This window comes from Erpetoichthys calabaricus, chromosome 12, assembly GCF_900747795.2.
Source record: "Erpetoichthys calabaricus chromosome 12, fErpCal1.3, whole genome shotgun sequence".
In the NCBI taxonomy this organism is placed as follows: Eukaryota; Metazoa; Chordata; class Cladistia; order Polypteriformes; family Polypteridae; genus Erpetoichthys; species Erpetoichthys calabaricus.
The window spans coordinates 48,022,958-48,049,368 of NC_041405.2; the positions used below are offsets into that span (position 1 = coordinate 48,022,958).

Here is a 26,411-nt window from a genome sequence, read left to right on the forward strand (position 1 = left end):
AACAAATGCTAAGGTTTGGGAAAATAAGTTACTGTCTTGAGTACACAAGTTATTACTTGTGAAAACAAGATCTATTTTTTATGTAAATAAAATAATGCCTACTAAGAACAAGATCCTTATGATGTTTGCATAACATTTTGTCTTGTGGGTGCCTGATCCATTTGCTATGCACATACATTATTATCTTTTGCTGGTAAAGACAATCAATTGATAATATGAAAAAAACGAACCTAGATCGATTAAACAGTGTTTACCATGACCCTCTCTGAATAACATCTTTATTGTCTTTTACGCTCACTTTCATAATTTCAGTTCACAAGATACAGATCCTGCTCAGAAAATATATAGATCTTGTGCCCAAAAGATCACAATTTGTGTGTACAGCATATGAATCTTGCACCCACAAAGCAATATTTTCTGTACACATAATACAGATTGTGATCTTACAAGATAATAACTTGTTCCCACAATCTAAGAACTTGTTCCAACAGGATGAAATAATACAAACTTTTGAGACATTGAGGGCTCCACAAGTATTGTGTTATGGCAAAAAAAAAGATATTTTAATCTCTCTTTTATTGAATCAAGCATGACTACTACTACTACTTTAGTTTTTTTTTCCCATTTTTAAAATTATAAGTTCATCAAAATGTCTGAAGCATTTACATTCAAACCTTTAAGTAAATTCAACAAAATTCTAGCTTTTCAGAATCTTTCACTCTTACTAGCTTGTCCCACCATTCATCTTTTTAACCCTTTCCTGTGAAATGAGCATAGGCAATTTGAAAGCCCACTGCCAGCAGATTTTCCTGTAGAAATCTGTATAAAGCTTAATTAAGACAATTACAAGTTTAGCGGCACTGAATGAAGTATTATCTTGTTCACTCTGTTGCTGTTTGAGGGTGGTATGAAAAGAGCTGCATGATAGAGAGAGAGAGAGTGATGCTTGCTTTCAGACCTCACCAGCTGGTCAACCAAGCAGCTATTGGCAGTGCCTCCTGCCTGTTTACCTAAAACACCAGACACCCTCCAGCACAGTAGTACTCAACCTTTTTTGCCCCATGCACTTCCTTAACCATTCATCAGAATGTCATCCCCCAGCCCAATATTGAATTGAAAGTATTATGAACATATTATTGAAATTTCATTTTTTTATACATTAGTACATATACATTTACTTGGATCATTATTGTAGACAATTTTTGCAAAATTATTACCAATGAAAATGTTGAAGAATTTTAAAACTTCAACAGATTCCGTTTCACTTTTTCATAACAATTTTAGGCTGAAGAATACTTATCAAGAACTTTTTCAATTGCCAATCTCAATAGATTTTGCACCAAACCTAATCTAACATTTATTGCAGGAAAATATTGTCTGAATTCATTTTCCATTGATGTCAAATGCACCAAAATTTAATTTTTTGGAAAATTCCAAAAGCATTTTGTCATCCTTACCCACAGTAAGAACTAATGACAAATTTTCTAACATTATTTGCATTGACCTCTCTTTTCCTAATTTTCCAGCTTGCAGGTGAAAGCCTTCCAGGAATCAATTAATTTTATTATGGTTGTATTCCTTTCTTGCATCTGAAGATTTAGTTTAACTTAATCAGCTACTCAAAAATGTCGACCAAATAGGCAAGGTGCATGATCCATTTCTCACTTTCCAGCCAAGCTAAATATTTAATTTTACCTTGAAGTTCAAAGAATAATTTGAGCTTATTTCTAAGCTCAAATAGACAGACAGACAGACAGACAGACAGACAGACAGACAGACAGACAGACAGACAGACAGACAGACAGACAGACAGACAGACAGATAGACAGATAGATAGATAGATAGATAGATAGATAGATAGATAGATAGATAGATAGATAGATTATTAATCCCAAACAATAACAAAACAATATTAAATTAAAGAGTAATAAAAATGTAGGTAAAAACAGACAATAACTTTGAATAATGTTAACGTTTACACCCCCTTGAAGAGTCACATAGTTTGGGGGAGGAACGATCTCCTCAGTCTGTCAGTGGAGCAGGACAGTGACAGCAGTCTGTCGGTGAAGCTGCTCCTCTGTCTGGAGATGACACTGTTTAGTAGATGCAGTGGATTCTCCATAATTGATAGGAGCCTGCTCAGTGCCCGTCGCTCTGCCACGGATGTCAAACTGTCCAGCTCCATGCCTACAATAGAGCCTGCCTTCCTCACCAGTTTGTCCAGGCGTGAGGCGTCCTTCTTCTTAATGCTGCCTCCCCAGCACACCACCGCGTAGAAGAGGGCGCTCACCACAACCGTCTGATAGAACATCTTCAGCATCTTATTGCAGATGTTGAAGGACGCCAGTCTTCTAAGGAAGTATATCCAGCTCTGTCCTCTCTTGCACAGAGAATCAGTATTGGCAGTCCAGTCCAATTTGTCATCCAGCTGTACTCCCAGGTATTTATAGGTCTCTACCCTCTGCACACAGTCACCTCTGATAATCACAGGGTCCAGGAGGGGGTTTGAGTCGCACCATTGAGTGTAGGTGGTTTGAGTCGCACCATTTAACAAAGTCCTTAATGAGGTTCCTATACTCCTCCTCCTGCCCACTCCTGATGCAGCCCACGATAGCAGTGTCGTCAGCGAACTTTTGCACATGGCAGGACTCCAAGTTGTATTGGAAGTCTGATGTATATAGGCTGAACAGGACCAGAGAAAGTACAGTCCCCTGCAGCGCTCCTGTGTTGCTGAGCACAATGTCAGACCTGCAGTTCCCGAGACGCACATACTGAGGTCTGTTTGTAAGATAGTCCATGATCCATGCCACTAGGTATGAATCTACTCCCATTTCTGTCAGCTTGTCCCTAAGGAGCAGAGGTTGGATGGTGTTGAAGGCACTAGAGAAGTCTAGAAACATAATTCTTACAGCACCACTGCCTCTGTCCAAGGGGGAGAGTGATCGGTGTAGCATATAGATGATGGCATCCTTCGCTCCCACCTTCTCCTGGTATGCGAACTGCAGAGGGTCGAGGGAGTGGCATATCTGTGGCCTCAGGTGGTGAAGCAGCAGCCGCTCCATGGTCTTCATCACATGTGACGTCAAAGTGACAGGCTGGAAGTCGTTCAGCTCACTAGGACGTGATACCTTTGGGACTGGGGTAGTACAAGATGTTTTCCAAAGCCTCGGGACTCTCCCCTGTTCCAGGCTCAGGTTGAAGATGCGCTGTAGAGGACTCCCCAGCTCCAGCGCACAGACCTTCAGCAGTCGTGGCGATACTCCATCTGGACCCGCTGCTTTGCTGGCACAAAGTCTCCTCAGCTCTCTGCCCACCTGTGCTGCTGTAATTGTGGGTGGGGATGTCTCTCCTATGCTGGTATCAGCAGAAGGATGGGTGGAGGGTGTAGTACTCCAAGGTGAAAGTGGGTTAGGGTGGTCAAACCTGTTAAAGAAGTTGTTCATTTGGTTTGCTTCCTTCACGTCTCTCTCGATGGTGGCACCCCGCTTCGAGCTGCAGCCAGAGATGATCTTCATCCCATCCCACACTTCCTTCATGCTGTTATTCTGCAACTTCTGCTCCAGCTTTCTCCTGTACTGCTCCTTCGCCATCCTGAGCTGGACTCTGAGTTCTTTCTGCACGCGCTTGAGCTCATGCTGATCACCGCCTTTAAAAGTTCTTTTCTTCTGGTTCAAAAGGCCCTTGATGTCACTTGTAATCCATGGCTTGTTGTTAGCATAGCAGCGTACTGTTCTTACTGGAACTACAATACTTGCTCAGTCACATTTCTTCTTTAAAGCCCACATTTCTTGTTCAAAGCCTTTGAACATTACTACTGAAAAGTACCAAATGATGATCTGCATCCATGTTGATATATTATTGCTTGAAAGGTTGTGAGTTGAGAGTTCCTCCTTTGACAAAATTCACAAATAAGATTTTCTGATTCAAAGAAAAATTTAACTTTTTCCAAAATATCTGAGTCCTTGTTAGTTGTTTCAAGTGGAGAACAAAATAGGAACTCCTCCTTAAACAAACCTGAGTGAACATACCAGCAACTGGGAACATAATGCCACGTCAGTCAATTCATAGAGTCGTGATCTCCTGCACAACTTAATCCTTAATGTCAGGGGCCATTTCACACATTCTCCTTTGAACACTACTGTTTAATAGTGGAATGGCTGCAATTTTTTTCTCCAATTCATTTCCCAACTCAATTCCTACCATTTTGAGAGTGCAAGGTTTGATTATAGTTTCTCCAATTGTATGGTTTTTTTTTTTTCACTTTGCTATTTCCAAAACGCTTCAGTAACTTTGTAGTTCTTTTCCAGGAATTCCTCTGTTGAATCTAGCTTCACTTTTTGAGCGCGTTCCCATGACATTGAAAAAAGCTTTTCTCCTTGTCCTTGTGTTGAAGATGAACATTCTGCAAATGTTCCTTCAACTGCATTGGTTTTATAGAATCATTCGCCAAAATTTTACTACAAATAACACAATGAGGTCTTTTTTCACCATTTATGATGACATATGTAAATCTATATTGAATGTATGAACCATTGTACCCTCTTCTTTTGATACTCATGATGGGCTTCAAAACCGTGCTCTGGCCACTTAAATAGATGACGCAGCTAGATTGGTAGCTTTGTGCTAATTCCAGCACAATCGGTGACCAGAAAGATATTACCCACACCCTTAGACCACATAACTCTCCTGCCAGATAGCCCTTCCGGTACCGTGCATATCTATGAACCATTGGTTCAATTGCATCACACCGCCGGCAGATGAGGCTTAGGGAGGGACACGTTTTGGTCCAATCTCTCCTGTGGAGCCCACACAGAAGCTGCCGTGAAATGATCACTTAGAATATTTTCGTGCAAAAAGAATGATGAAAAGGAAGTAAAAATTGTAAAAAGTTGTAAGAAATATTTACTAAATAATAAGTAAATAAAAAAATATTTAATATACATACTGAAAACACAACACATGAATAATTTAAACAGTGTAAAATTTTGGAACTGTTTCGTAGTCCCCATTCCCCACTGAAACCTCTCAAATTCCTCCAGGGGGAAATGCCACCTGGTTAGGAATCTCTGCTCCAGCATCAGAAAAGTGGTGGTGAAATGAAGGAATGGAAGATGTCTATTTACTGTATATGTATATGTATATGTATATGTACTGTATATGTTGATAGTTTTGGTCTATTGGTCTATTCAAATTAATGAGACAGCTTGAGCTTCTAGTGGAGTTCTTATGACAGGTCAGTTTTACAAATTTAGCATTTTCTTAAAAAATAAAGATAACGCCAATTTGTTAAGCAATTATTAAAAATGGATACTTTGGATCATTTTACAGCTGTTCATTTTAGAGGGTCCAATGATACAACTCATTTCCAAGCCTAGAATTGTGTCAGTTTGAAACGATTAGGCTTTTGAAAAAACAAAACACAATCATGACTATGCAAGCAGTGTTTGTTGTCTTTTACTTTCTATAACATCACTGAAGTTCTGGATTGCTGGGGGAAAAAGCATAATATTTCCAAACACGTTTAATCCAGTTTAGAGTTGCAAGAGGCTAGAAGACAACAGTTCTACTACTGTACCACCATGCCACCTACTTAATATGAAAAGGGAACATAAAGTCCTTAGCTGCCATGACCATATTATAAAATTTCCAGAGACAGCCAACTGTTTCAAGTTTAAGTGTATTCTTTGAATATTCTTCATACATATAATTACAACTAATTACAATACAAACTTACAAATAATTAACTTACATACTTAACTTACAAATAGTTAATTAATACAGATTTTTTAGGAAATGGTTGCACAAAGCATTTAATAACACATCTACTGTAGATCAAAATACCATGAAAAAATAATGCTGAATGCCTAGCTATTTTCTATTCCCACTTAGTCTATCAAGGCACTAGGAATGTTCCATTCAGGTGGTTTTTATGGCTGATACCAATCAAGAAATTCATGATGCTGAACTAGCCAATTCTGATTCCAATTAATTTTTTTAACCCCTTTAAAAACCTTTTATATTAAGCTCCTGCATAACCAGACATTTAAAAGCCTTATCGTTGGTAAAGGTGAGTTTAAATACTTGGGGTCAACAGTAAAGAGTAACAGGGATTGAGAAAGAGAGGTGAAAAAGAGAGTGCAGGCAGGTTGGAGTGGGTGGAGAAGAGTGTTAGGAGTAATTTATGACAGACAGGTATCAGTAAGAGTGAAAGGAAAGGTCTACAGGACAGTAGCAGATCCATGTTATATGGGCTGGAGATGGTGGCACTGATCAAAAAACAAGAGACAGAGCTGGAGGTTGCAGAGTTAAAGATGTTAAGCCTTGCATTGGGTGTGACAAGGATGGACAGGATTAGAAACAAGTACATTAGAGGGTCAGCTCAAGTTGGACGGTTGGGAGACAAAGTCAGAGAGGCAAGATTGTGTTAGTTTGGACATGTGCAGTGGAGAGATGCTGGGTATATTGGGAGAATGATGTTAAGGATAGAGTTACCAGGAAAGAGGAAAAGAGGAAGGCCTAAGAGAAGGTTTATGAATGTGGTGAGAGAGGACATGTATGTGGTGTGTGTAACAGAAAAAGATGTTGAGGACAGGAAGATATGGAAGAAGATGATCCGCTGTGGCAACCCCTAACGGGAGCAGCTGAAAGAAAAAGAAGAATCGTCTTTATTAAAGTTTTAACTTTGGTATTTTTAGAATTAAACTCTAGACCATAGGTGATAACAGTTCATTTTTTATTGAGAAAATGAAATTCAAGAATTCCCTTCTTGGATCGAGGCCTTGCTGTGGCATAAGAGCTTGCGCAGTCTAGTGATCCTCGGAGCTATGTTGTCGGGAGCTACATGCTCCTGGTAGGGTTTCCCAAGGCAAACAGGTCTGAGATGAAGATCCAGACTAACTCGATCCTGAGACCCCACATATGTTTTAAATCAAGGATCGGCATTTCCCTTGCCCGGGAAAGGGTACCCGGGGCCCCACCCTGGAGCCAGGCCCGGGGGAGGGGCTCGCTGGTGAGCACCTGGACCTTTGACCATGGGGCCCAGCCAGGCTCAGCCCAAAGGAGCAATGTGGTTCCGCTCTCTTGTGGGCCCACCACCTACAAGAGAGGCCATAGGGGTTGGGTGCAATGTGATATGGGTGGTGGCCGAAGGCGGGAGCCCTGGTGTTCCGACCCTCAGTTACCGAAACTGGCTCTTGGGACATGGAATGTTACCTCTCTGGCGGGAAAGAAGCCTGAACTGGTGCGAGAGGTTGAGAGGTACTGGCTAGATATAGTCGGGCTCACCTCTACGCAAAGTTTGGACTCTGGAACCATTCCTCTTTAGAGAGGCTGGACTTTGTTCCACTCTGGAGTTGCTGTGGGTGAAAGGCGTCGGGCAGGAGTGGGCTTGCTTCTGGCCCCCCGACTCGAGGCCTGCACGTTGGGGTTCGCCCCGTTGGACGAGAGGGTTGCTTCCCTGCAGCTTCGAGTTGGGGGAAGGACTCTGACTGTTCTTTGCGCTTATGCGCCGAACGGCAGTTCAAAGTACCCAGCCCTCTTGGAGTTCCTGGAGGAAACGCTGTGAAGCGCAGCTCCTGGGGACTCTATAGTCCTGTTGGGAGACTTAAACGCTCACGTCAGCAACGACAGTGAAACCAGGATAAGTGTGATTGGGAGGAACGGCCTCCCCAATCTAAACTCAAGTGGTGTTCAGTTGTTGGACTTCTATGCTAGCCGTGGATTGTCCATAACGAACACCATGTTCGAGCATAAGTGTGTCCATAAGTGCACTTGGCGCCAGGATGCCCGAGCTCGATGATCGACATTGTAATCATGTCATCGGATCTGTGACCTTATGTCTTGGACACTTTTGTGAAGAGAGGGGCTAAGCTGTCAACTGATCACCACCTGGTGGTAAGTTGGATCAGATGGCGGGAGAGGCTGCCGGACAGACCAGGCAGACTCAAACGTATAGTGAGGGTCTGCTGGGAACGTCTGGCAGAGGAACCGGTCAGAAAGATCTTTAACTGCCACCTCCGGCAGAACTTCAATCTCATTCTGAAGGAGGCGAAGAACATTGAGTCTGAATGGGCCATGTTCCGAGCCTCCATTGTCGAAGCAGCAGAACGGAGCTGTGGCCGCAAGGTTGTCGGTGCCTCTCGTGGCGGCAATCCACGAACCCGGTGGTGGACACCTAAGGTTTGAGAGGCCGTCAAGTTGAAGAAAGAGTCCTATCGGGTCTGATTGACCAATGGGACTCCAGAGGCAGCTGAGGGGTACCGTGTGGCGGCATCGGCTGTTGCAGAGGCAAAAACTCAGGCATGGGAGGAATTTGGGGAAGCCATGGAAAACGACTTTCGGTCGGCACCAAGAAGGTTCTGGCAAACCATCAAGCGCCTCAGGAGGGGAAAGCGGTGGTCCACCAACACTGTGTACAGTGGAGATGGGGCCCTGCTGACTTCAACTGCAGACGTTATTGACCGGTGGAAGGAATACTTTGAGGATCTTCTCAATCCCAACAGCATGTCTTCCTTAGAGGAAGCAGAACTGGAGGACTCCGGAGGGGGCCCGTCCATATCAGGGGCCGAGGTCACCGAGGTAGTTAAAAAGCTCCGAGGTGGCGGGGCCCCTGGGGTGGACGAGGTCCACTCTGGATTTCTCAAGGCTCTGGATGTTGTGGGGCTGTCCTGGTTGACATGTCTCTGCAGCATTGCATGGACATCGGGGGCAGTGCCTCTGGATTGTGCTGGTCCCCCTTTTTAAGAAGGGTGACCGGAAGATGTGCTCCAACCATAGGGGGATCACACTCCTCAGTCTCCCTGGTAAGGTCTATTCAGGGGTGCTGGAGAAGAGTGTTCGGTCGATAGTCAAATCTCGGATTCAAGAGGAACAATGCGGATTCCGTCCCGGCCGTGGAACACTGGACCAGCTCTACACCCTGGCCAGGATCCTGGAGGACGCATGGGAGTTTGCCCAACCAGTCCACATGTGTTTTGTGGATTTGGAGAAGGCATTCGACGTGTCCCTCGAAGCATCCTGTAGGAAGTGCTCCAAGAGTACGGGGTACAAGGCTCGTTGTTACGAGCCATTCAGTCCCTGTACAGGAGGAGCAGGAGCTTGGTCCACATTGCCGGTAATAAGTCAAACTCATTTCCTGTTGAGGTTGGACTCCGCCAGGGCTGCCCTTTGTCACCGATTCTGTTCATAAGAATGGATGCAGAGGGGGTCTTGTTCGGTGACCTCAGAATCTCATCTCTGCTATTTGCGGATGACATGGTTCTGTTGGCTTCATTGGACAGTGACCTCCAGCTCTCACTGGAGTGATTCGCAGCTAAGTGTGAAGCGGCGGGGACGAGAGTCAGCACCTCTAAATCCGAGGCCATGGTTCTCTGCCGGAAAAGGGTGGAATGCTCTCTCCAGGTTGGGAACACATTACTGCCTCAAATGGAGAAGTTCAAGTATCTCGGGGTCTTGTTCACGAGTGAGGGAAGAATGGAGCGGGAGATTGACAGATGGATTGGTGTATTTAATACAATAGCTTGATTTACTTAATAGCTTGATTATTGTGATATTTAAACTAAGTGAACTATTGTGAATATGCACAGATGGGCTGTGCTGAACCAGATTTGAACTGTGTTAAAGAAATTACTGGCATTTGAACTCAATTCACTTTTCTAAGACAATGGAAGTAGTTGTTTTTCCTCAGCTTTGCTATACACTCTCTAAACCTAAAGTTTATACCAATTACAATTACAATTACATCCAAAACACAATTATCCCAAAGAAGATATTAAACATGATGAGGCCATAATTAGCTATATTGTACTACAAGTACATTTTTTAAACAGACACACTAGTGCATTTGCAGATGTGTACTAATGGAGTCAGAATAGATATGGATGGAGTAACACAAGAAATATGACTAGGAGGTGAACACATTCACATTCTACTTTCATTAATGTCTGGAAACGCATATTCCTTACCAATTAAAACTATCAGGATGCAACCCACGTTCTACAGTAGTTGAGAAGAGTGTAACAAATTTCCAAAGCAGTTAGAAGCTGGCCTACCTCCTAGGATGTTTAATGACCATAAAATTGGCATAGGTGTTGATCATAATGAATTTTTAAGACTTTTACCTTATCTGTTCTTTACTGTCACTTGGACCTGAGCATTTAAGTGCACACATTGGCCTTTCCAAGCACAGGAGCAATGGTAGTCATTTCAAAGTATTTCTGTGAATCCCAAACGATAATTGGACAACACATAGACAAAGCATTCAAGATAAAACTTGCAATAATCAGTATAGTGATTGAGGCTAACAACACAAGAACTAAAAATAAATCAGAAATATTAACATATTAAAAAACAGAGGTGGGTAGAAAAAAGTGTTTCAAATGACACAGCATGAGCAGTATTTCATCAATTGTATAACCATGAGAAGATTCTACCCCTTCCATAATTTTGGGGTACAAAGAGGCATTGTGTTTGGCATGTACATTTCCTAGTCCTATGAAAAAGTACAATCTGCAGCATGTTTCAGTGCTGTTTTTAAGAATGTTAAAGGGACACAGCGTATCAATTATGTGAACTTCTCCTTAATCTATGCATCACCTAAAATATGTATACTAGTTAACTTCAGGGGTAGATACCTTTGGTCAAAGTATCATCCATACAGTGGGATTTGGGGCTATAATGTACTAATGTAGAGACAGGGAAAAGAAAACTTTAGACTGGATTTTTTTGTACTTATGTGAAATGAATACTCACCTTTTCAAAACAACCACATCATATTTTTAAAAATATAATAAAGCTTGTATATCATTCCATAATGACAAAAACCCTGACAGTGTAAATGATCATTGGATATTTGGTCTATAGTTCTTTATCAAAAAATTATCTACTGTACCTGTCACAAAGGAGATGCACATCATTTGGAAGAACCATGGTTATTGTCTGCTGGCAGTTTGTTGATTAGCTTAACCAAATAATTTGTTCGTGATCTGAACATCCTCTGTCTCCTTTTAAAGTTCTTGAGTCACATTTTGTTTCATGAGTACAAAATATTTTCTTTATCATATACCTATTAATGCATGTCAAATGTTTTCAGAGTTTGACACCAAACTTAGCAGCTCAACATTGAGATAAGACTATCATGTTCTATTAATCTATGACATGTATTATTCCATCTGCAATTAAAGACACGAGTCTGTCACCCAACAGAATATTTGAAAACATCATCTTTTTAGCTTCCAAACTATACTGTGTCTTGCTTAGTCTCATGTGATGTTACACAACTAACATATTAAACTAAGGGTGTACTCACACAGGCAATTCGTTCCTTGCACGTTTGTCCGCATGTAATGTTGCAAAGTCTAGTTCATTTGACTAGTGTGATCACTCCATGCCAGGCCAACCATAACGTGGCCTGGCTCACTTGGAAGAGGTGGAATGGAGAATGGTTCAGTAGCATTCGGGAAAAGTGTGATCACTAAACGTGCCCGAGCACGGAACACAGACATGACATCAATGATGCAGCAAGTCAGATACTGTAGCTCAATTTTCGTTTCATTCAATATCTTTTGAGTTAAAAACAGGTTTTTATTTCCAGCTTACACACGAATGTGAATTGCTGTTGGCAAGAAAAGCTGCAAATTCCTCCCTTAACATCATCTATCACCGTAAAAATCTTCTCACACGTGCAACACAATTAACAGCTAAATTCTGTGCTGCACACTCAATAAATCTGTAAGAGAATAGAGCGATATCCCACCCTACATGACTCCAAAACAACCACAAAATAAGTAAAATCATTTTGACATGCGTGCTGAGTTGCATGTTCATGACGAAAGCATGCCTGAGCCCAGAACGTTAAGCCCAGTATGAGTGCAGGCCAGTGGGGGAGCAGGGAGGGGGGACAATCATGCTTGGGCACGGTACAGAACAAATGTGCCTAGTGTGAGTACACCATTAGAACTGAGTCAAGATACCTATTTTATGTCTTTGTCTGGTTACCTTGGAAATACTAACACATTTTGTCTTAGTCAAATTTAACATTTTTTTACTGTGTTTATTTTGATCTATAAATAGAAATCAATAATCAGTTTGGTTTCTACTTTATGCCTGACATCTGACCTTTACTGGAAACACCTCAATGATAGCATGTTAAAATTTCCTGCTTGAGACAACATAACAGTATATATGCAGCAATTATGAGATCAAAATTCCACTTATTTATACAGATTGGATGGACTAATAGTCTCAGTTCCACACCAGATGACAAACTCAGAACAAATGAAAATGGGTGTCTATGATATACTGGGATATTTTCGATTATTCTGAGTGCTTGTTCAGTTGCTGGGCACTGTGCAAATGGCAGAGTTCTTCTGTATTGCTAGACAGGGAAAGTCATGTACAAACTACAGTATTTTGTGAAGGGTATTCATTTATAATTACAATTTTACATCACACATCAGGAAGTATGATTATTTACTAGCACAATGAGTTCAGCCTTGAGTAGGCATTCTTCCTCAAAATTGTTCTGGCAAGAGGTGCATCTGTACTGCCACACTGAGCTGCTTTATGAGAGATGGGTCTGCTATCAAGCAATGCACTCTAGAAAACTGAGTAACTCACATTGAGTCCGTACATCAACACTTGTTGATTATCTGCTCTGTCTTGTTTTGCATCTGATCACTGCGATCCCTGTTGGTATTATCATCTTGCAAAATGCAGCAATACAGATTTATACATTGCATAAGTTGTGAGCCTCACAGTTATACACTGACCTAGGGAATACATTAGCAAAGCATGATAGCAGGTAATGATCCTTCAAACAACATTCACAACCTGACTTGACCACACTGTATCAATTTTATGTTTTTTAAATTTATTACTTACATTTTTGCCTTTCAGTTATTGTATTACATTTGGGAACTTTTTGGTGTGGGTTGCATTCTTCTTAATTCTTTTTGCAATTCTTTTGTTCTTTTTATTAAAACCAAATAAATTATTTCACTTATAAACATTTTATATAAGACATATATGTTCTCTGAAGCATGAGGATTAATGGTTTATCTCCCTTAAGGAGCAATTTTGTGTATTTTTTTTTATATTTTGGAACACTTAAAGAGTATTTTGAACTTTTGAAACCAGGCCTCCTTTGGGGACTGTGTAGGCCCAAGCCTGCCCGTAGAATGTGGGGCAAGGCTGATTAAGGTGAGGCCAGTCCCCAGACAGGCAATTGAAAATTTGGGCCTGACCTGAGGCTCTTGAAGAGGCATTACTCAAATCATAACACAATTCAAGACATATGTACCAAAATCACTCATCTTGGTTTATTGTTGAGTATAGAATGTAAATGTATTATCTTTCATTTTAATAATTTCATGTATTAATACATTTTCTAATAATCATTAAGTCCTTATCATTTCCTAAAACTGCAACATTCAAACCTCAGGTGATGAAAAAGATACAATAGGTTGTATTTTGTTATTAGTTATTACACCAAAAATAAGCTAACATGCAAATGCCAATTTGTAAAAAATTACATTTTCTTGCTCATTAGATTGTGATGCTCATCACCCTGGCCCATTAACTTAAAAACTGAATAATTAAGATAAATGCAGTAAGTCATACATACATAAAGGAAATAATTAGCAAAGTGTCTCAAAAAGCTCCCCGTGTCTGCGTGGGTTTCCTCCGGGCGCTCCGGTTTCCTCCCTCAGTCCAAAGACATGCAGGTTAGGTGGATTGGCGATTCTAAATTGGCCCTAGTGTGTGCTTGGTGTGTGGGTGTGTTTGTGTGTGTCCTGTGGTGGGTTGGCACCCTGCCCAGGATTGGTTCCTGCCTTGTGCCCTGTGTTGGCTGGGATTGGCTCCAGCAGACCCCCGTGACCCTGTGTTCGGATTCAGCGGGTTGGAAAATGGATGGATGGATGTCTCAAAAAGCACCAGACAAAGATAAACTCAAAATCACAACAAAGCACAAAATGCGCAAAAACAAAAGTAGTTAAAATTCCAATGTGCAAAAAACAATAGAAGGTGCACACAATATATGCATTTATAAAACAACAATTCCATCCTGTATCCCCTTTGTATTTCCACATCCTCTCTATATCATGTGACTTCCATGTAGTTAGTGCAGCATTAAGGGTAGTCTACAGTTGAGACCTCAGTCGATGACAAGCTCAACTTAAGTCTAAGTCATATTATGAGACTTTTCCAGCGATTTTCAGTCATAGCTTACATTTATATAATCTTCTCAGTTGGCAGTGTATTTCCTTGAAGAAGATTATCTAATGTGACATAGCCAGCAACAGAGACTAAGCAGTCTGCGACTCGCTCCAATAAAATCCAATAGGTTTCATTTTTAATTTAGCCGTAGGGGTGGGCTGTATGACAGCTGACAACCAATGAATGCTCATCTGGAAGCATCATGCATAGAATGCAGCATCGAGGAATAAATAACAAGCTTGTTTTAAACCTCACAAATAGAATAGAAGTTTATCTGTCTTATGTTTTGTGTTTTATTTACTAAATGGAAAATATGGCAGAGACTGCAGCTGAACACACCACAGCTATTAACCCTTTGTACAGTGCCAGCTCCATCAGGCAGCACGCGAGCTATGGACCTCACAAACAGAAGAGATGTTTGTCTGTCTGATGTGTTATATTCTCCATACCATACAAGAATGGCAAAAAGAAATAAAGGGCCGAGGTTAATTCTGAAATCACTGCCGCTGTTAACCCTTCATACAGAGCTGGGTCTGGCAGTATGCTATTGGCTGTCATAAAATGGGGCATGCATGACTGCACCGGAAGATCAGCGCGGGGTCAGCAAATGTGACATGAGCAGTGATTTTCAGCCATGTAATTTGACATTTTGCATTGACAGAATTAGGGACTGCGGTTGTTAAATTTCACATTCCACACGTCAAAAATTCATGTCAGCTTTAGAAGTAATAGGTACCATATTAGCAAATGTTTATAGAACCCATAGCAGCAGTAAAAAAGTAGGTTTGATAAGGGGGCATTGTCTGATCTTAATGTAATGTTATGTTATGACCAGGATGGAAAAATGGGGTCAGTCCAAAAGGGAACAAGAGATAAATCTGATCACAAGATGAGTGGTGTCTTGTTGTTGGGGGATAAGTCATGAGGGTTGTCAAAAACCAAGTGAGGTCAAAACCAGTGAAACACACAACAAACAATTGTTAAAGTTCAAAATCAAAAGCAAAACAATTACAGTCAAAGTAAAGTCTGAATATCCATACTCTAGTAAGGAATTCAAGTTGATGATTAAGTATTTTTGTTTGAATCCATTAATTTTACACTAGTAATACTGTGCTGACACCTTTTACAACATTGACACACTTAAGTCACAAGTGTGTCAACAATCACAAAACTAGCAATAAGCACCATTTTCTTCCATGAAATAATAAGGAAAATCAAAATACCTCTGATAAAAATTGCAGAAAACGGCACAGATGGACATTATTAAAGTAGCAATAAATTTAAACTCTACAGGGAAAATAGTATGATGGAAAAAAACTGTAAAAATTTGTGACATTTTATTATGGATCGCCCAACGCAAAAAAAAGATATCATTCCAGCCAGTAGAGAGATGCTTTAAATTTAAATTTCATGATGCCTCACTTGTTTAGTCCTTTGAAACCAGCCTTACTAGAAATGAATCAATCTTTATCTCATACATGGTCTTGCGTTTAGTGCACATGATAAGATAGTGATTGTACTTCTTATGCCAACTAAAAAAATTAAAATTTGCCAGCCAATCCTAGTTCAATTTTACAAAGCCATAATTGAAACTATAATCACATTCTCCATTGTTGTCTCCAAAAATAAATTTCAACCTATTGTGAGGTCTTCTGAGAAAATATTTGGCTGCACCCTTCCACTAACAGACCCCTCAATAGTTTCTTTCCCAGAGCCATAGCCCTCTCAAACCAGTAACCTACCCTGATGTCTTTGTATATTTATGTATTCTGTCAGATTCTGTATAAATATGTGTGTGTGTTTCTGTGTGTATATGTACAGTATATGTACATGTATGTGTGTGCACGTGCATACACACTCACACTTCATCATCATCATTTGTACATCTCCTTAATAAGTGTACTATTCTTTTTATTTTTAACTTATGCTATTTATATTATTTGTATTTGATGTTTTGTTCTGTTATAAGCAGCTCCAAATCTACCAAGTCAAATTTCTATACATTAAGTACTAGCGAATAAAATTGATTCTGAAGACACTTTATTACACAGTATATTTTACATTAATTTTTGGTCTTATTTGTTCATTAGTCCAAAAAGATCATCACCTTATTATTTAGTTAGCTCACTTAACAGTATGCTTCTTGAAACTGGATATGTCTTTCCCAGACTGTTGTTCTCAAACACCCCTTCACCATTTCTGCTTGATGGAGTTGAGAGAATGCTTTTGGTCTTTTTAGAGCAAGAATCTACATAGCTTTGGAGTTTTTGGACTCTCTTTTAAAAGTCTTAACCTGTTTTTGCAGAAAATTAGGAATGAATAAGTTACCATAATTGTTGTTTTGTCTGTCTTCTGTGAAACATTGCAAATGAGTTGTTGGCCTAATAATTTGACACTTTTTTACATAATGGTACCAATAATTACTATAGATATGACACGTGAAAGGGGAAAACAATAGTTTGCTATGTACACATTTTTCAATTCATTTGCTTATTTTTTGTACTATATGTTGTTTCGTTGATATAGTTTTTCTTATTGTTACCAATGTTACAATTATTTGAGTTGCATCATCACAGTGACATTTTGATTACCATTTTATTATTGTTGCTGTCATTTTCTGTTGTTTACTCATGGCCACAGTCATATTGTTGATAGCAAGAGCCCCCATAGCCAGTCATGTGGTTCAACATCAATATTTTGCAAGATTTCACTGTGCAAAGCCTATTTAAGACAGAGGCACACATTACCTGGAGTCCACGCTTTGGATTTCAAAAGAAATAAATGAAACAACTATCTTTAGAAAAAATATTTGTAATTTTGTTAGGTCCTCTTGGTACATGTTTTTCAGCTATTTTGAAAATTAGATTTTAGATCATTTATTGTTTAAGTTATTTGGAATCAGTTTTCTACTGACAGTCACCTTAAAGGGTCCTTACCTCCTGGTCCTTAATTTTTCTGCCAGGACAGGCCATTTTCCACCTTGGCCACAACACCTTTTAAATTTAAAAAACCCATAGTGTACAATGCTACCATACACTTGAGAAACTATGCAAAATGATTCAATGGCATTCTGCCCCATCTTTTGTCATGTCTCCAAACACCCTTAATAGTCTTACTTTACAATTTACTTTAAAATGACAATTTGACCAGCAACTAGTCAAATTCATACTCCTTGTTTACAGACAGACAGACAGACAGACAGACAGACAGACAGACAGACAGACAGACAGACAGACAGACAGACAGACAGACAGACAGATAGATAGATAGATAGATAGATAGATAGATAGATAGATAGATAGATAGATAGATAGATAGATAGATAGAAGTTCTTTGTACAGCTTTTTTAAAAAATAGGACATTCAAGACATTAGGGCAAAGTACAACCAAAAGAAGCAATAGGGTGTGAGCCCTTAGTGTTTTGACTAAATGTCCTGCATAGAAACAAGACAAAATATCTTACAATGGCATGAAAGTATCCTGAGGGCTTGACGTATGTGACTTTTTGCTGTGTCGCGCTCCAAAGGTCGGCTCAGCTTCGAGCATCAGATCAAAAGGACAATCTGAGGAAGCGGATGCTGCCTTCTCATCCAAGGAGACAGAAACAAGTATTAACTCTGAGCCAAAAATAGATTTGAATTGTTACTGACGGGAACTCTGTGTGTAAAATGGAGAGAAGCAGCCTGTGGCAGTTTGGTATTACTCCTGGCCTGCAGAGGGTAAATGGAGGGATAGCCATTTAAAGGTTGTAGGTTTAATTAATACTGAATTGGTGTTAATCTTTTTAGATCAGGTGTAATAATTAACTCTAACAGAAATCCCAAATGCTATCATTCAGATTGTGTAGCTAAGTGCTATACCTCAAAGAAAACATAAAAAGCCTGTCATAATTATCAGGGGATACCTAATGGCAGAGAAAAAATACAACATTTAACAGCGCACACTATTTTTTTACCGATCTTTTCACAAACATCTTTATGTATGAAGCTGAATTACTTATCTATTCCTTTTTTTTTCTTCTCATCATCTAGTCGCCTTTCCTCCTAACCTTAAACATTGATCTCAAGTGGGTACCCTGCAGCATTTCTTTACTCGAGCCAGTTATGCTCTTCCTCGATTCCACTAAGATATATTTTCTCACCAGATATTTCTTTTGGCTCCATATGGAAACCTACATTCAAGGCCAAGGCAACCATCATGTTATCCAGAGAGGCCAAGGTGTCCAGTAGTATTTAAGAAACCATTCAGTCTTTACTGAGGTAAGCAGTGTGACACAGTGGTTAAGGCTTTAGACTTTAAAACCCCAAGGTTATGGGTTTAAATCCTGTTGCTGATATTTTGTGACCATGAGTAAGTCATGTCCTCCATTTGGAAAAAAAAAAAACAAAAGAAATGTAACCAATTGTATCTCAAATACTTCAAATCACCCAAATAAGTATAACAATTAGTTTATCAAGACAGGAAGCATGAGATGTGAAATTTTTGAGTTGCTAAATTTCCACCTTGGGACACATAAAATGCTATCTATCTAATTACTCATCTAAATCTAATCCCATAGTGCGTGAAAGACTTACAAACTAGAAGCCAGAGACATTTAATGTAACCTCTAGAATATTTATTAGAAAATTGAGCTCCGACTAGATTCTTGGGCTCTCATTGTGTCAAAGGAATTCTGACATCATTAAAATGGTGCCATCCCATCCATAACTATTCTATCTATTACTAACAAAGTCAATGTTGAGACAGGGATAATTCATTATTCTTGCAATCAGTAATTTCTATACAGCTTGTCCAGGTCAGAATAATGAGGAGTCAATATATGTCATAACAGCATTTGACGAAAGACAGGAGCTAACTCTGGACCAGACATCTGCTCATCTCAGAATGTCTAACCAGTTCAACTATATTTTGTGCAGCACTTTTCTTGGTGAAACAACCTTTAAAGCAAATTGCTTCAACACAAAATAAATTTAGGAAAAAAATAATTGCTAGCATAGGGTCACAGGTATGCTGAATGATTTTTGGGCCATGAACTGACTGAATTTAAAATACCATTTACTACCATTTCAGTTTGCCAAATATGTCTACGGTATCATTATCAAAATGGATTTCAGATTTTCATGTTGCTCTACCTGTAAATTCCATTCTTTCAAAATATGGAGAAAGCTCGATGGACAGCACATATCAAATAGATTAACCTTCATATATTTTAAAGATCAGTTTACATTATCACAAAAAGAAATGCTATGAAACTTTTCCTTACCTGTTCCTCCAACTCAGCAAATTGTTCAACACATAACTCATCAGTGCTACGTTTGCAGATGTCTGACTCGCACTGAGTCCTAGGTGCCTGCTCCACTGAAATTTGTGAATCCTGCAAATCAGCTTCCACTTTGGTTACAGATAAAGGATCACACCTATTTAAGGCTGATGAAAGTCTTTCAGGAATTGCATCCATTTTTGAATACTGACAGAGAGGACCTGGAGATGCTTGATGGCTCAAACCTGACTTCACACTCCCTAAGTAAGGCTCTCCTGTTATTGAAGAAACTGGTTCAGATATACCACTCTCCAAATTAGAGAAATGCAAATTAAGGCTGCGAGTAGCTGCTGCAGGACGGTGGGATCTGGGGGTCCCCAATGGGACTGCTCCTGCTGGTGAGAATGAGTGAGAAGGATTCCTCCATTTTCTAGCCGTTTGTGCTATGTTACTAAAAAACTTAAATAGTCCTCCAAAGTGTCCACCTTTACTCTCCGTCCGTGAATCTCTTTGTGAGGAACAGGCTTCTGCTACACAGTCAAGCTCAGCAGAAGGGCAGTCTGAGTCTATAGTCCGGTTCAGTGTTTCAAACTCAAAATCAAACTTTGGCTCTGAAAACTTAGAATTTACTCGTCCAATGAATGAAAACTTTCGAAAGTAGCTCCAGACATCTGCTCCTTTAGTACGCTTTGCTGCCTGGGGACATTGCTTCTGGGGATGCTCTTCATTTTCTGGTAGTTTCCTGCCAGTAGTAAGCTTCTCCAGGGTATGGACACCATTTTGCTCCGAGTAGATGTCCTGAAGCCAATCATCATTACCAGTTTCTGAAAAGTCAGACAAGTCCACAGCTTCAAATGAAGTATCAAAGTCATTTATGTGGCCACTGTAAGAATGGCGAAAATGTTTGTGTTTACTCAAAGCCCTATCCACTGAGCCATCCCTCTGCCTCAGTGCTCCTTCTTCAGTCTCCTTCAGAACTTCATTAATTGAGCCGTCTGGAAGATTGTTTCCTCTGAGTCGAAACACTGAAGAAGACTTCAGTTTCCTAAGTGAGCGCACTTTGTCCACAAATGATATTTTAGGAACTGAAGATTCCCCCAGAAGAATCATAGAATGTGGCCTCCTCTCAAAGGCTGCTGATGTTTTTCTCCGATTTAGAATCCTCCAAATGCCTGTGTTTTTGCTCCTCTTTTGAAAGTGCTCAGTTTCCCTGCGAAGCTCTGGACCTCCAGCAGAGGAGCAATACAGTTCAGCCTCACAAACCTTCATTGTGCCAGTAGATGTCTCTGTCTCTGCAGAGGCATTAAAAACTTTGTTGATGAACCCATTCTGGTTTGGGCTGGTAGCACCAGGATTTCCATCCATCATGCCATTATCGACAGTGCCTCCTGAAAAATAGGAGGATTTTTTTTCAGACACCTATAATCAAAAATGTAAATATTAGAAAACATTCAGATAAAGAGGGAAAAGTTCACATGAATGAAATTGTGGTTCAAAGTAGTCAGCTCTTGTCCCTGCCACATAGATATATTAACATTCTTTGTCCAAACCTGACTTCAGTTCTTCTGCAGAAATGATTCATCAATTGTCATATCTTAGATTCACCAGCTTCTACTTTAGATTGTCCTGACATCTAAAAACTACTTTGAAACAGAGCATTGTCATTTACAGTATCTTACTCTTCGTTAAAACTTCCTCACCTCAGTATTATGGTTCTTCTACGGAAGTCTAACTTCAGTTCGCCTTTCGCCTAAACTGACATTTTAAAAAAGGGTCATATTGAAGATAATAATAGACTTATAGACTTTTTTCCATTTTATGATCAGTGTACTTTTTTACCATGTGGTCTCGTAACAGCCTGACCTTACCTGATCTTTATTATGGTCCCTGCATAATATGTATTTTCCGGCAAAACTTTACTTGGGAGTGCCCAGCCTTTAATCCAAAATACCACATGTTCAACTGGAAGAATCCTTACCCACCTCTTTTAAGTCAGTGGGTAAATGGTGTTATATACTGTTTGAAATTGGAAAAAATGAAATCTTCACTTAGATCATCTGTTCAAAACTTTTTTAAAACCTGGCAGGACATAATCAATAACATTTTAGAATAAGCATTTGTATTGGGGTAAAAGACTACTTTCTCTCTTTACTACTCTTAACAGTTTTGCTCTGGTTTTTGGCTTTCCTCTCTTTCTCATGGGTGGGGGTTGATTTAATTATTGATTTTAGTTTTGTTAAGGTTGACTTGATTGTATGGAATGTTATATACATTTAATAAATTCAATAAAAAATACCCCATTCCAAGTCACTACAGTAGTGCAAATGCGCAAACCTTTCTTTGTATCCTTCTTTGGATTTCTGAAAACAGAAGTCTCTATATAAACCTCAGATCTTCAACCAAATAAGGCAGTCTATTGTAAGTGAATTTGTCAAGACACTCTGGTTTAATTGCACTGTCCAGATAGTCAGAATGTATCCAAAAGGTTACTACTAACAAAAATAAATTACAAGAGTGATGTTCAGCAGCAGCACCAGATGAGAGCATCTGTGTACACCGTATGTGTCAGAGGTCAAAGTTGCAGCACTTCTCTATCTACCTCTTTCTCTTACACTCTCACTTACTCTTTCTCATCTTAGCAGATGTGTTCAGAGATCAGCTATGATATGATATCAGACCCTGAAGCGAAGTTGAATAATTACCCAGGATTCCTAGGATTCATAGCAAATCCTCGGTGAGTCTCTAAGAGCCTCCGGGCTCAAAAGGCTATCAGTGAATAAACGGTTTGCCTTTTGTGTGCAGCTGTGTCCAAACATCACAAGTATTTCAAAAATGTAATGGCCAGTGGAATCCCTGCATACACCTAGCAAGTTGACTTTTATCACTTTGAGACCATGTGATTTACAGTTTTGTGTCTTGTATAAGAGCAGGAATCTCTAGTAAAACACATCCTGAATAACATGTTGGGACACAACAGATTGCAAGCTGAGACCAGTAAGAGAGGAAAGTATCAGCCTTGCAGCATGAGTACAAAGATGCAAAGATTCCTGTTTACAGGGAAATATAGTCTGTTCTATCCCATGTTGAGCTGCAAACAGATTGAAATTGATGGACACTTTCCAGTAGAGCTGCATATTGAACTAGGTAGAGATATTGCTTGACTCATATTTTTCTAGGTATTGATGGATGGGTGTTACTAGCCTAAACATGAAAAGCTGGATCCATTTGCAGACTAGACTGATGATGTGCTGGCAAAATTACAAAAACGTAAGCAAAATAGGTCTGAGCCATCCTGGCATGGGCATGATTAGCTGGATATTACCAACAGAAGAAAATTAAGCTCTAACTGAATCTCTAACTGTTTTAAACATCTGCGTGGTTTTACTTGAAAACCAGGCTGTATTATACAATTAACAGATCAACAGCTGCTGGACTTGCAGATCCACACGCTACAGGGAGGATGTTTGTGTGACAGGAAAAAAGAGAGGAGTATGAGCTTCCGTGTTCAACCAAACTGAAGAACAATAGAATCAAGGGAGCAGGAAGAGATTTCATACAATAGCAAAAGCCTTGCATTTTGGTTTCTTGTGAAATATAACTGCGTTTCTAGGGATGGTTTAGGGCAGATCCATGGTATCTTAATACTGGTTTACAAAAAGTGCTCAGAGAACCCAAGTCTTTTGTGAAACACACTGTTAATCATTGGCATTATGATGATAATTTGAGGATCTGTTTTAAAATAGTTATGGAACTCTAAGAAGAAAAAATACACCTTCAAAGTCAGGTTAATAATTTTTTTCTTTTGGGTTCTGATTGAGGTGAATCTTTGAAGGAAAATTAACAAATACAAGATATTTTTCAAACTTTGGTGCCATGCTTCCGTGGCATGGGAATTGACCTGGCACCGGACGCAATGTCAGCAGATTCAGCCTTTAAACCACAGGCAATACTGCTTCACTGAAAATTAACAATGAATAATATAATTATAGCAATGAGGAATCATAGTCGAGAACAAACATGAAGCTTCCACAAAGTGCTCTTAGGCCATGGTATAGGAACTTGCTTAAGTACTGTGTATAAAACATTGTTATTTATAAATAAACAATGTTGTACTTAAAGTCAGAGAAGATGAACATTCTTAATAAGTACAATAGAATTTACATAAATCAATGTTTTTTTAGTGATGATTTGTTAATTAAAGATTAGTAAAGCTGTAATAATTAAATATAAATAAGAGTATAAGAAGCTATACAAATCCAAGTTATTACTGGGAATTTCTTGTAAATTGTTACATTCCTGCTTTAGAGAATTATTACCTAATTTTTTGCATCAGCATTACATTTTTTGATCTTAATATCTTTGCATATGATTTCATACTTTTAAAATCATACTTATATTTAAATCAAATATGTCTACTAAACATTACATTTATTTTTAATATGACAACAGCCAAAAACTATGTTAATAAACTTGTACTACTTCTTCCCATTGTCTAAAATTCTCTTAATATAAACCAAACTGTATCCAGCTGTAATAACGATCCATCGTTCTAACCCTAATATCCAGGGCTGGGTGACAATGCCAATGTAGGCCATCCTAGCAATCATTGGGCGCAAAGCAGAAACAATCCCTGAAAAGTGAACCAGTCCATTGCAAGCTAACAAATCTTTATATTAAACCATGAAATTTGACTGTCTCCCATATTTTTGTTATTTATCAGTGAAACCACTAACTTTTTAAAATCTTCGTTTTTAAAGCATATGAACTGGTTAAATCTTTTATAATTACATTTAATAAATTACATTTATCTAATATTTATATCATCACAGTTTTTTCTGCTGTGCAAAATTTAATTATTTAAATACAAACATCCCTTGTTTTTCATTATTAAAGAACATATTTTCCTAATGTGTTAACTAACGCATTAATTATTAAAGGATACACATCCAAATGTACTCAAATGCTTATTATTACATCATTGTGTTTACTACTGTCTAAAATCACACTTACAAAATCATATAATTACTTCCTATTGTCAAAAACATAATTTCAATAAATTATTTTTTACCCTTTAATATATTAGTCATTGAAGGAATCATATCCACCTTTTTAAAATCTTAATTATTATATGTAACAGGTTCTCTCTGTTTAAAATTGTGGTCATTAAATCACTCAATTCTGGGCTATTTAATTGTTTAACAAATTGGACAATTACTTAATCATAAACTTTAATGAAAATGAATTGTTTTAATGACCTTATTAAAAATTATTACTATTAAAATTTTTTATCTGAAGCTCATTAAAGTCAAGGTTATTTAATACATTAAAACCAGTTACTTTTTCATTCTTTCATGTACCTTTCCTTTGTCAAACTTCTTACATCACCTTAATAACTTCATACTCATTATTAGTTTAATGTGTTTTAGCCCATTTTCAGTAATTTCTGAGTAAATAGTGTAGAGAAAGTGATGTAATTCATATTCCTTTGCCCTCTATATCAATGTAATGCTTTTAATAAATAGATAAGTACTTGTGATTTTCTGGTATCCAAAGACACTGAGGTGTACTACATACAGGTCAAGAAAAGCAGGTTTGAGAATCAATATGAAAATATGCATAGGCTATGAAATCCAGTTGAACACAGAGAAAAGTAGCTTAAAATTCAAATTAAAATCTTTACATCTTCAGACAGAAAACATCTTTGTATTTATTTTGCAAACAGAGCATCAATAAATACTGCCACATAACAGCAGAAAGCAAAAAAGTGCACATAATATTAATGATCAACAAGCAATGGCTCTAAAGGGAATGGAAAATGAAAGAGTAAAAGCTCTAAAGAAAAAGAAATGTAAAAACACATAAAGCAAAATACCAAACCTCGTACAAGCCCACTAGGAACAGTCAATAACTCATCTATAGGTAGCTGATGGATGGATAATTATTACCTCACGAAAGGCACTGCCACTGCAGTTTCAGTGCAAAGATGTCAAAACAGACACATCACTAACCCTGTAAAGTGGGAAGCCCTTACTCCCAATATTTCATTTGTAATTCTGACGGAGTTAATAAACTACTCACCCGCTGACTTATGTACATGGCCTGTCATTCTTTCTTTTCTTCTCAGGATTCAAAACCACCCTATTTCACCTCATCTTGCCCTTTGCCCAGTGAGTGGTACTGCCACCTTCCAACTCTATAAACTTATTGCCAAACTGCTTCCAACTTGGAGAGACTCAGCATAGGTTTCACTGTCGACATGACCTCACACTTGCTTAAAAATAAACTCTCTCCCAATGCATGAAATAAAGTATCCTAAATTGAAGGAAACGACCCACCCCTTTGAGTCGGCATGCAAACCCCTTCAGCATGCTGCCATAACAAACAAATGGAGAGGAAATCTTCCACTGCGATAGCAGACAGGAATGAGCTCACCCTCATGCAAAGCTATAGTTTAAGGAGTGAAGTTTGAAAAAAACAAAGTGAAAGAGTTGTACCTGCCTACAGGCGTCCCCAGGCGTGGTCACACAGAGAGCAAAATTGAGTCTGCAGATAACACTTGCCAAAGCTCCCCAGTGACATATGAGTAGTTTTTGTGCCTGCATGCACCCTCTTCTATTCCCCCAGACAGCATTTAGGGTGGAGGCACACACATTCCAGCCTTACAAACCAACACATACACTGTGTAGTTGAAAGTCATCCCAGTAATCCTCATACCTCCAACCTGAGTCTCATACAGCCAGCTCTTACATGCTGCCGCCGCTGACAGTGCTCATTGATTTAATTGCTGTTTTTCCCAACGGCAGGGATAAGCAACTTCGAGAGCAGCACCCAGCCTATCAGGAGGAGCAGGGCAGCCTTGTTGGATGCAGGAATGTACTCTCTGAGAAGTTCACAGCCCAGCCCTCACATATGATGAAAAGTTAATCCCTGAGCCAGT

At 39.1% G+C, this 26,411-nt stretch overlaps 1 protein-coding gene across 3 annotated transcripts in view; it reads right to left on the minus strand.

Annotated features, from left to right (window-relative positions):
* The window catches only part of arhgef9a (Cdc42 guanine nucleotide exchange factor (GEF) 9a), a 135,789-nt gene extending 114,906 nt beyond the window's left edge, over positions 1-20,883 (minus strand). For all 3 annotated transcript variants that reach the window (XM_028815466.2, XM_028815462.2, XM_028815461.2), the window contains exon 1: positions 19,478-20,883. In XM_028815466.2, coding sequence (XP_028671299.2) covers positions 19,478-20,842 — 1,365 coding nt within the window. In that variant the 5' untranslated portion in view covers positions 20,843-20,883. The remainder of the gene's footprint in view (positions 1-19,477) is intronic.
* Positions 20,884-26,411: the final 5,528 nt, after the last annotated feature.